Raw genomic sequence first — 11,567 nt, forward strand, 5'->3', positions numbered from 1 at the left:
GAGACTAAAGTGAGAGAATAGCGAGGAGGAACGCTAAGAACAACATCGTGATTGAGCAGTTCAACAAGATCCGCTAGAGCCTGCGAATGGCGAAGTAATGAATCCATGAGACGTTGCTTGAACGCAGTTGAGCTCATCATGGCCAGTGAATTGAAGGACTTTTACTTCCACGATCAGAGCTCATCATGCTCAGCACTCGGACTCGCTTCAGGTTCTGGTTCTGTTTCCGTACCACTGATAACGGTATCGGTATCCTCAGCCGCTGGACTCTGTTCCGGCTCTGGGCTGGCAAGATTATCACTTTCTTCGGTAGTCTCGACAGGGTCAGTGACATCGAGCGTCACTGTGGAATCAGGATCCGAGGTTTTCTCTGTCACTACTCCAAAGCCAGCGGGAAATGCTGACTTGGAACCTTCTCCGAGCTTGATAGCGTCGATGAAATTCTCCAAGTCAAGAACATCGTAAGAATTACTCGAGTATCGTCTCCACCAGCCCCTCTTCATATTGGTTGCGATGATTTCCATCTGCTCCTCTTGTCCAAGACCCAGGTCATTCCTGACCCGGGTGGCAGCTTGGTTGTCAGCAGGGACAGCGAAAGTAGGTATCATACTGGCCTTGCGCTTGTTGTACTTGTGGGCGATTTCGGCAAAGCCTGCCAGCGCTGATGTGGCCGGTTCAGATGGCGTTTCTTGCGACGTGGCTAGCAGCACCAGGATGCAATTACCACTTCTTGGCATCATACAAGCAGCCTCTACTTCTGCAGAAGTAGACAGTGTAGGGATCGGAGCAATGGCTTCTGGGATAACCATCGGCTTTTCATCAACCTCGACAATTGGCAGAGGAGATTCGGTAGGACTGTCGTCGTCAAGAATGATCGTGCCAGAACCTGCGAGATGCTCATCAAAGTCGGAGGATTTATGGGCCGCTGACGCTCTCGAGAAAGCAGCTGAAGCCGATGATGACGGCTTCGACTTGGATTTTTTGCTTGACGACTTGGCTGGCTTTGCGTTCTTCGGTGCTGGATCTGGATTTGGCGGAGCAATCTGGCTGAAGAAGCTCACCAGGGATTCTCGATTGATCTCGCCATCGTATGGAACGGGCGTAGCCCCATGAGAGGGGATCAGCAGTATCGCTGGGAAATCGAAGACCCCATACTTCTCAGCGGCAGTCTTGTCTCGGACCTGGGCGAAAGCGATGCTGCCGAGGAAGTCGACGGCTATACTCTTGACTAGCGGGTTGGTTGTACCTTTATCCGTGAATATAATAGCTTTTGCCACAGCATCTTCGGCGTCCAACCACTTGTCCAAGGCATCACCCGATAATCTCTTAACATGATTTGGAATTTTGTCCTTGACCGCATCCACAATGCCTTTGGTCGACCTGGGGCCCGCGTAATCCTCGACAACAGGGCGGCCTGGTTTGGAACCTGGTCTCACGATCTTTAGAGTCGGAAAGCCTTGGACACCCATCTGACCACAGAAAGGTTTGTTGGACTCGTCATCACAGTCGATAGCCGCGACCTTGGCTAGGCCAGCTAGATTCTTTGCCGCCTTTTCGTATGCAGGTTTGAGGTTTTGGCAATGTCCACACCACGGGGCGTAGAACTCGACAATCTGACGATGAGAGTCAGTCACTAGGGCTTCCGCAAGCAGATTGGGAGGCAAAAGCGGGGAGTTCGTACAGAGGTATGGTTGGACCGTGCAATCAGAGAGTCATACGTCTTTGCCGTAACTTGAAGCACTGGAGATGATTTGCTGTAGAGAGCCTGTACATTGATCAGGCAGGTCAATGCGAGGACCAGCGACGTGAGCAGCATTGATGAGGGCATTTTGCGAGTTGTTGAAAGACGAACAAGAGTGAGCCAGCGGACGTCACGGAACAAGGTGGTGGTGCAAGAATCCGGGTCCCATGGACGAGGACATTGAGGTGATTGTTGGGTTGGGTGAGTGAAATGTTGTTGCGAACACGCTGGCATGAAGTGGAAAAGCAGCAGCACGAGTACAGTAAACGGTGATGGCAGCTTTTCCCCTCCCGTCACCTCACCTCACCTCACCTCGCCTCCGCCTCACCAGAACCAGGATCCGGGGTGAAATGAGCTTGGGACTCACCACACCTCCTCCGTATGTTTGGTTACGGAACGGAGATCATCATCAGGATTCTCAGACGCTTTGGGAGAAAGGTCGAATTTGTTAGTCCTAATCACTATGTGTCCTTCATCCTCGGCACTGTGGTCTTGATCACCTCTCCCTTCTCCATTCTAGCAAGCCACCAGGGACCAAAGCTCGTGCGCCCCCGAATGCCCTTGCCTCCGAGATAACGGTCCTCCTCCTACGAGTTGCCCGATATCCGCGGCGAACCGCATTGTCGATATCCCACCCAGACCCCCGTGCCTCGTCGTACATCCATAGATAGGGCGGAGAGAATGGACTTCGGAATTCGGAGAGATCAAGAAAGCACAGCCTCAATGACGCCAAGTATCTAGAGAGACGGCTGTGGGTGGCTGGCACCTGGCTGGCATCCATGACGGGCCACGAAGAACAGACATCATCATCAGTATTATTACCCAGTACCGAGTACGTCTACTGCGTAGTAAGTGAGTTCAAAAAGGGCCCCCCGGGGGCTAGCCCGAACAGCCCTGGGGAGCCCTAGAGTCTGAGCGGGCCATGCCTGTGTAGGCATGAATATGTAATAATTCTAGACCTAAAACCTCCACCGGTGCGTCCTCCCCCCCCCTGCAGCCTCCCACGCCTCAGCCTCTCTCTCTGTTACTCTCTCTCTGTTACTGCGTCCTTCCGGGAGTCCCCGTCACGTTAGAGCCTGGCGCCTGGTGGCGCCGTACCTGGGATTATTGTTTTGGCTTTTGCAATGCTACCTTATCGACCTGTACGGAGGTTTGCATTGATTCATGATCTTGAAGTCAATCAACTTGGTGAGCACTTCTCACACCCCTAGCCACGGCCTCCATTTTCAGCCCAGTGGATGGGCCATGGTTGGGAAACAGAAGAAGGGGAAGTAGATGCATAAGCAATATGCAGCATCATCTGGCACGGATGACACTCGCCTGATTAAGGCCCATTTGCACCTCCCCCAGGCCTCACTAGCCCCCTCTCTGCCCTGATCCATGTCCTCCTCCTCCATGGTCCATCAGCCGCCGACCATCGGGGGGGCAAGTCCCCTTGGGCCCTTTTTCCACGCTAGGATGATGCACAGAGCCAGCCGAGACGACGCTGGATTCGCAAATCCCAAAGCTTAAACACGAAGAGAATTAGTCAAGCAAAAGTCACAGAGAACCAGAGAGACTCTTTTTTTGCCATCGCCATAGAGGGCCACCCTCTGTACAAAATAACAAATGGTAAACTCTCAGCCCAAAGAGGACAATGGGGAAGCGACAGATGATCATGATCATGATCATGATCAGATCGGCAACTCCTCCAAGGTTTGCCCTCTTGTTATTATTACTGGCGACAGCCGACACCGAATGACTAGTGCCGACCAACTCCTAATCGCGTAGGGCTTTGGTTGGACTAGCCTAAGAGGCACATTCTTTCGTTGACCTTCGGGACTTCCCTTTCGACCTTGATTCCCTACCACCTCTGGCCACAGTTATATCGCCGTGTCTGTGGCCCTGTCCACCTTTCCCCTCTCGAACTCTTCGACAACGTCTTTGAAAACTTGCTATGGCACCATGGCTCAAGGGCGCGCCAAACGACCACATCAGAAGGTGAAGACGGGGTGCATGACCTGTAGGGTAGGTAATCCCAGAGTCCACCTTCCCCGACGGTTCACGGTTGTCTGCCACTTCGCACCCATCCTCTGCAACCCCTCGACAACCGACTGATCATGAGTTCTGCCTTCATTCATTGAATGTCTGGTTTCATTTCATATACATGTGGTTAATACGTTGCCAACAGAAACGTCGAATAAAATGTGACGAGGGAAAACCCGCCTGTCGACAATGTACCGATTCTTTGCGCAAATGCGAAGGCTATCAACCGCCTCAGACATGGTTGTTCAAACCTCGAAAGGTGTCTGAAACCAAACAAGACACCAACAACACCATTGCTACTACCACCACCATTGTTCAATTCGTTTCTCCTCTTGCGCCTATTGGCGACTCCGACGACAGACGTTCTTTCCAATTCTGGGTCGAGCAAGCTGCTCCCATCTTTTCCTCTTATTTTGGTACGTCCTCCCTTCGTGGGTGCCGTTAACCCCCCTCCCCCTGTTCTGACACTTATTCCTGTCGACAGGTCGTTCTTTTTGGGCCGAGCTGTTGCCAAAAATCGGGATTGCTCAACCTGCTGTCAAGCACATGCTGCTTGCCACCTCATCCGTCGTCGAGGCGTCCGCCCTTGAAGGTGTGCCGCTCGAAAGGAACTCGCTTTATCAGACCCATTACACCAAGGCGATCCAAGCCACTTGCACGTCTCCGCAAATTGAGAGCGTTCTGATGGCTTGCCTTCTGTTCGCCTGTTGCGAGTTCATGAAGGGCTCAATCCTCCCAGGACTCCGGCATATCCAGGCTGGCTTGAACATTATAGACGAATGGGTCAAATCTACCCAAACTTCAAACTTACAGCTTTCTCCCGGCGCGAAATTGATCATCCAAGCCATAGCTCCCATCTTCCTTGCCTACATCGACAAGGCACCGACATACGGCATGGCAGATCTCCCAATCAACGAGTGCGCATGTACCACCCTCATCAAAACCCACGCGGAGCTACCGTGGGTCGAACAGTTCACCAAGATTCACCGAGCACACCATGCCTTGGACGGTATTGGACACCATATTGCAAGAATGATGGACTACAGAAGAGCGGCTTGGAGACCATCGCCGCCAGAAAAGGTTCAAATGTTGCTGGATTCCTGGCGCATGCACTTTGAAACGTTCGAATCGAGTCGGGTCGATGCCCAAAAGCAAAAGTACGGGTTAGCTCTGCAGCTGCTCCGGGTTCACTACACGATGCTGTCCGTGATGCTTCGAGTGGCGTCGAGCAAGCAGGAGAGCGTCTACGAACAGTACACGGAGGAATTCAAGTGGATTGTGGACAAGTACGACGATTTTGCAGAGATGTGGGCTAGAGACGAATCTTCCAAGTTCTTCCACGGTATGGGAAATCTCGAGTACCACATGGGGTATATTCCCCCCCTCTTTTTCACCGCAACCAAGTGCCGTGATCAAGCTACACGTCTGGCAGCTTTGAAACACCTCTACTGTTTGAGGGTGGTTGAGAACAACTGGACGAGTTGTACGGCCTACCTGATTGCAAGAAAAATTATCAGGATTGAAATTACACGAGCCAGCAACAACAAACGCACCGATCTTAAAGACGAGCACGATCTCATCCGGCCAGTGGAAGCATTCATCACGGATAAACGAAGCACCCAGGCAGGCCTCAATTACCTGGCGTTCCCCTACGATGCCTCTCCTCTGTTGCAGGATACGCTCGATCTACAGAGCTGTCCGTTTGCACCTTCAGCACAGTGGGTAAGTGTTGGGGACCCTTCTCCCATTCTTGATAGGCTCTCATACTGACTGACCGTCCCTAGCCATTATGCAGAATTATCCGCATTGGAGGATTTCAAGGAGGCGGCGTCAGGCCACTCTCCACGGGATGCAGTTGTGGGATGGCACCGTCCAAGGAAGCCCTAATCCTCCGACCCAAGACAAAAGTATGAAGGTGAAGAGATATCTCTGAATTATTCAACAATACTTTTACAGGCAAAGCCTTGAGAGAGTTTTCCTCCAAGGACCTTTTGTCGCCGCGGAACGACAACTGGGCAGCCACAAAAAGAAGAAAGATCTTGGACCACAATCAGAAGCTGCGTCACTGTACGACATCAGATCAGTTGTTGGGCGGGCATAATGCTGGCCCTCGGTCGATGTTATTGTTGCTGGCCTGAGATCTAAAATGGGACACACCGTTCCAAGCCTAGAACACCCACAGTCATTACCGTCTAAGATTTGACGACGCTTTGCCCGAGGGCTTTGAGACGCCAATCACGCAAAGTGTTGGCCGTTGGCTATCACAGGGAAGAGTGGACCAAAACCGACACCGGATAAACGCTCTACAGATACTTCTCTGGCCTTTTGCCTCACTACCATCTCTGAAAGATCCGCCTCCCCGTTTTGTACTTGGGCTGGGCAAAGAGACTGCATCTTGATTTTCTGAGTGGAACTGCAAATCCACCGTTACCTCAGCAGACGGAGAGGCAATGAAGGCATTTGCGGGAGAGGAATGGAACCGACGGAGAGGCAATGAAGGCATTTGCGGGAGAGGGAAGGGGGAAGACGACGACATCTGAGCGTGCAGAGAGGCCATGGCCTCGTCACGCTGGGGTCAGTCGGTCGAATGAGGATTCGGGGAGGGGTTTCGATGCAAGGATGATGAGATAACCACGACAAACGTCGTGAGAAGGACAAGAAGGGGTAGGCACCCTTCGCGTCGTCAGGGTACAGCCAGGGGTTTCGGGGCATCTGGTCTCTGGCCGACACGTATAAGGCTACATGTGAATAAAGGACGAGCCTATGAAGAGTGGTTATATGAGACGATGACTGCCCCGTAATCACTTTAATTCCACCCGCGGTAACTCGCAGAGGAGGTGAGGATATTCAGCCCAGCCCCAGGGCGGGTGGTCTCGCTGGCTCCGCTTGGGAGGTGTGCTGGGGGTCGTGTGTGAGATGACGTTTTGGGTCAGAACCAACCGCAAAGGACAGAAAACCTTGTGTCCCAATATCGCCTTTGCAGGAGGTTGATCCTGACGCGAGTGATTGCCCTTCTAGGAGGAGCAGAGCACACGGACGGGTACACGGTACCTCGTACGACGGATGAGATGTGCTGCCCTGTCATGTGGTGGCGCTCGCAGGCCGGCGCCCCTCGGAGGGATCCGACTTTGTTCATGATGGTGAAAGTGAAGGGGAGGGTGAGGGTGATGGCGATGATGGTGGGAGTGGTGGCGGATCGTGGTGATCCGACGGGACACCTCCTGTTACATACAGTACTACACGTACGTCCCATACCCCAAGTGGGAAGGGGAAATCTCCGTACTCGCAACAGTTTGACGGCGCAGTAATACATACCTCGTTGAGCAATCCATAAACTCCGACGCCAGCCCCTCGGACTCGGCGTCCCACGAAGACTCAGTAGGGCCGAGTCGTGCGTTTTGTTTCTTTTGGAACTTTTGTTCCCGGGGTAATAATTAGTACCTCGTATTAGTGTGGTGTTGGTTCTCAATAACTCCGTCCGCACCGCGTACCTATGTACCTCCTGCCTACCTAGCGAGCTAGGTACACACACATACAGTAATAGGTAGGCAGCTAGCGAGCACGGGAGAGACCCTAGTCAGGTAACTTGTCGTCGTCGTCGTCGATGAGTGGTTGTCGTATGTTATGGGCGTGAGCACGATGAGCAGTAGCAGGGGGATAGGGCTGGGTCCGTCCTCGTAGGCTGGAAGCTGGTGCAGGCTTGGTGCCACTACTATGCTGAAGGGACAGTAGGGCTAAGCAAGGCCGAGACACGCCAGGGGCTGTATTTGTTAGTTGTTGGAACTGGCACCTGAAGCTAATTGGCTGGGCGATTACTACGGGCGGTAATAGTTATTATTACTGCGTGCTCTCTCTCTCTCTCTCTTTCTATCTCGCTCGCCCGCCCGTAGAAAACTAACCGTCTGTGGTAATTCTTGCTCTTCTTTGCAAGCAGCGGAACCGCTTTCCTACCTTCTGTACCGACCGACCGACATATCTACTCCCTATCCATCTATCTACAAGGTAATTACGCGGAGAACCTACTTGGACTCGGTACTACTAGGGGTGGTCCGTAGATATCATCGCCTACATACTCCACGAATAAAAACCGAGGTAATCAATACTGTGGTGATTACCGATGTATGTACGGAGTCCTGCAGCTGCGTTCCTGTACGCAGGACAAGTAATTAGGTAGGTGATGGTGTCTACATGTGGCTGAACTACCTGGGTTGGGTAAGGGTAAGTAAGTAACCACCTGCCCGAGGTAATATGTGCATTCCGAAGCAGTACTTACTTGAGCGGCTGTAATCTCCCCTCCCTGTCGCTGTTGGGCTGGAGGATCCGCGCATGATGATTGTGATCGTGATGAGCTCGAGGTCTGAGAAAATCAGCCCTACTACTGGTAGTAGTATCTGCCTTGGGACGCCCTATTATTCCTTCCGTCCTCCATACGTATGAGCAGGGTGCTATGGAATATCACGACGAAATACGATGTTACAACAGGACCACCACCACCTGCGGGAGGCCTGGTCCTCATAGTGCGCAACGCCGGTATAGGTGTGTGGCTGTCTGTCTGCCCGCACTCGGTATGTGTTGCTGTGGAATTGCCGGACGGGACCGGGCAGGGCAGAGCAGGGCAGGACACGATAGGCAAGAAGTCTCAGCGCACGGTAATGCCTGGTCCTCGAAATGGGGATAGATCACTCGATTCATCTGCTCGCACCGATCTTACTGTTCGGATGGACGACGCATGACACTGCATGACACTGATTGACGACACGATACGACAGACATCTCAACATCACCACAATACGACACCGACCGAGAGGTACCATGTAGTACTCGTGATGGAGTACGAGAGCGAGATACATACCAAACCCCTTTAGTTAGACATGGATTGTTGGTCGCATGTAGTGTACAACACGCCTCTGCACATTCATTCACGCATGCATGCATGTACGGAGAATGCAGCCAAGCAGGCAGTCTTCAGATCGACCCAACGGAGCATACGAAAACCGCCTCCGTAATGTATGCCGTAATAGTCTCTCGCATTCGCATCTCCGAGTCGTACTCGTAGGTTGTCGACGCGAAGACTCTGCCACGGCCATTCTCCAAGGCCGATGGCGCTGGACAATGCTCGCAGGATAATCTATTATGGGACGGGGAGCTTGCGCAATTCGAGACATGATATGCGGCCGCCCATCTTGCACTCGTCCATTTCGCATAATCACGGATGCCAACATGGGGACAAGGCGCATTAGTCAGTTCTTACAGCACGAGGTACACTGGGAGGGTTTCGGTGGCTGGACAGTTGGGTTGAGATGACATCCCCGCCGGGTGGAACGCCTTATACGGTACTATGTACTCGGTACTCGTAAGAGCTGTACTCGGTACAAGGCAGGCATTCTGGTGTGATCCAAGACCTCCTCTTGCGCTTCCGCCTCTCAGTTTTTGTTCCAGAACGATGTGAAACTGCACCGTCACGGTGCGGGCGAAACCAAGCCGGTTGGGGCAGGTGGAAATAAGGCCTCTCAGATTTGTCGGGACCCAAAGCTTGTCTTGTCGTTTCCCCTGCGTCCTGGTCACGTCGAACTAGGGCCACGGTACCGGGTAATGTACGGGTTCGTATGTAGTCAAGAGGATTGCGCTGGCCCTGCAGCGGCGTTGCCGAAAGAGATTCCTATTTTGGAACTGCAGGAAAGGGATACTACTAGATGCATCGCAACTTGTGCTCCGATTCAAGGAAAAGGTGTCAAAAAAGGTAGGCGGCCCATGGGTGCGAAGTCATCCTTGGGGCGGGATTCCAAGCGAGCGATAGGAAACGGGAGGTGGATAAGGAGAGTTGACCGTCGGGTGTGAGAGCCCGATCCCTCTACTCATACTGCCTCGAGCATGCATGGGAGATCCATGCCGTTGATCCGGAGTCTTTCCGGTTAATCATTTTGAAGAGAGGCGGGGGGCTCTTGAAACCCCAGAGACGTCTGTCTCGTCGGGAGAGATAAATTAGAATCCCAGATTTGCTAAAACGGCCTGTGGAGAGATCCAGTGTGAACGGTCCAACATCCAGGGCGGCTGATAGGGTTATTGCCGTCTAGAGGGAATAATGCGAGAGACTTCAGTCCAACCAGGAAAACCCGCCTGGACCAGGGGCTTCCCCTATTGGGCCGGGAGTGGACCGTTACAGAAGCGGCGCTGGGTGGGAAGTGTTGCTTGCTCGAGCCCAATTTGCTTTGCCCAAGGGGAGCACGTCCAGATCGGCAGTGAGAATAGGAATCGCAATGTGAGTGGGGACGGTGACACGAGGTAACAAGCCCGTCATCTGCCGTCGCGCTCTGACCGTACACCGCCATCTGCGCCCCGGTTCATATGTAAAGTTGTGTCTTTTCCGCTCAGTGGCGACGGTGTGCAATCTCGACTTTTGCTCATCACATTCCACAATGGTAGAGGTGAGGCCAGCAGGCCCAAAGTGCCCTGACCAGGAGCGTTCCGACCACCCGTTACCTCTTTCTTCCTGTCGCCGATAGACAGCACCCCGACCAGCTCCTGGTTGTCAGCGCCCCTCTCCACTCGCCTTGGGACAACGAACGTGCCCGAGGTACGGCAGAACGAACTGAGCCTGGATTGGCGTCTGCACAGCATGCCATGGTGGGAGCTTACCAGTACTAGCAGGAGTCGACGTGATACGCGCATATTACCTCACAAATACCTCGCCCTCTCAAATCTCGATGAAAAATCCGAGGCCTTCTTCACCATGTCCCTGCGCTGAGTGGCGGTGATGCTCGAACCAGACCCGATGTCCTTTTGCCGGTCAAAGGCACGGGCACTGGGATCATCATCCAGCGGCTTGCTCTGGGAGGCGGTGTGAGTGGAGTAGAGGGATGGTCCGCGTTGAGTCTCCTGCACAAAAATGGTTGTGAGAGGGTGAGAGGCACATAGCACAAAGGGGAAATGGCAATCCGCTGGGAGAAGAGCAGAATTGAGGTCTCTGTGTCCAAAGAGTATATGCTTACATTGTATTCCTTCAGCCTTTGTGCCGTGGCTTCGTCATGAGGATTTCTTGCTGAACCAGCATTCGACGACCTGGCTGATGCAGAAGCATCACTGATGCCCATGACCTCTCTTTTCAATCTTGCTTGCTTCTGCTCCGGGGTTTCATGCCACGACGAATCTCCCGTGCCCCCAGCCACTTGTGATGGGCCCTTTGCCCCGCGCCCAGTGTTGAATTTACGATTCTTCAGTTTGGTGGGATCGACTCTTGCGGTCCAATCTCCGTTGGATGGTGCCACAGTCATCCATTCGTCACGCTTCACTGGCCCCGTTGGCGCTGTAGCTGTAGAGACCTGCGGACCCATCGACGAGGACGCTGAAGACTTGGTAGGGCCGTCGTTGGCTGAGGGTAGACTCGGGCCGAAATCATCGTCATCATCATCCTTATCCGAGTCAGAGTCGCTTTCCTCTGTTGGTCGTTGAGGATTCGAAGGTGGGCGTTCGTCCAAAGGTGCAGGTGGGAGGGTTGGACCGACGACTCGAGGTCGCTTTGCAGAGGAGCTTGTGCCTTCTTGCGCAGATTTCGACGGAGGAAGAGGGCCAGTCGAAGAGTCGGACGATCCAGCCTCATCATCTTCATCGTCATGGCTTCTCTTGCGGTTTTGCAGATGCGGCGGGAGTTGGGGCCCAATCCCAGACATGGTCGGCAAAAGGATCGGATACGGAGGGTACGGTGGTGGTTCCAGAAGGGGAATGAGAGTGCTGCTGGTGCACTCTACGTGAAGAACTGTGTCACACTGCTGTTGTTCGAGGCTGAACTGTGTTTTGTGCAATG

The 11,567-nt window shown here is 53.2% G+C and overlaps 3 protein-coding genes across 3 annotated transcripts; 1 reads left to right on the forward strand and 2 right to left on the reverse strand.

Moving 5' to 3' along the window:
• Window positions 1-173: 173 nt before the first annotated feature.
• Window positions 174-1,828, reverse strand: AYL99_02429 (protein disulfide-isomerase domain; the record flags this gene model as incomplete). The annotated part of the gene is made up of 2 exons (XM_018833945.1): window positions 174-1,613; window positions 1,682-1,828. 2 exons carry the CDS (start codon window positions 1,826-1,828, stop codon window positions 174-176), a joined length of 1,587 nt encoding a protein of 528 aa, XP_018696569.1.
• A 1,857-nt stretch (window positions 1,829-3,685) lies between these two features.
• AYL99_02430 (hypothetical protein) lies at window positions 3,686-5,679 on the forward strand (the record flags this gene model as incomplete). The annotated part of the gene is made up of 4 exons (XM_018833946.1): window positions 3,686-3,721; window positions 3,912-4,182; window positions 4,251-5,488; window positions 5,551-5,679. 4 exons carry the CDS (start codon window positions 3,686-3,688, stop codon window positions 5,677-5,679), a joined length of 1,674 nt encoding a protein of 557 aa, XP_018696570.1.
• A 4,762-nt stretch (window positions 5,680-10,441) lies between these two features.
• AYL99_02431 (hypothetical protein) lies at window positions 10,442-11,433 on the reverse strand (the record flags this gene model as incomplete). Its single annotated transcript, XM_018833947.1, has 2 exons — window positions 10,442-10,594; window positions 10,756-11,433. 2 exons carry the CDS (start codon window positions 11,431-11,433, stop codon window positions 10,442-10,444), a joined length of 831 nt encoding a protein of 276 aa, XP_018696571.1.
• Between the last annotated feature and the right edge of the window lie 134 nt (window positions 11,434-11,567).

Source organism: Fonsecaea erecta (assembly GCF_001651985.1).
Source record: "Fonsecaea erecta strain CBS 125763 chromosome Unknown Scaff2, whole genome shotgun sequence".
Classification (NCBI taxonomy): Eukaryota; Fungi; Ascomycota; class Eurotiomycetes; order Chaetothyriales; family Herpotrichiellaceae; genus Fonsecaea; species Fonsecaea erecta.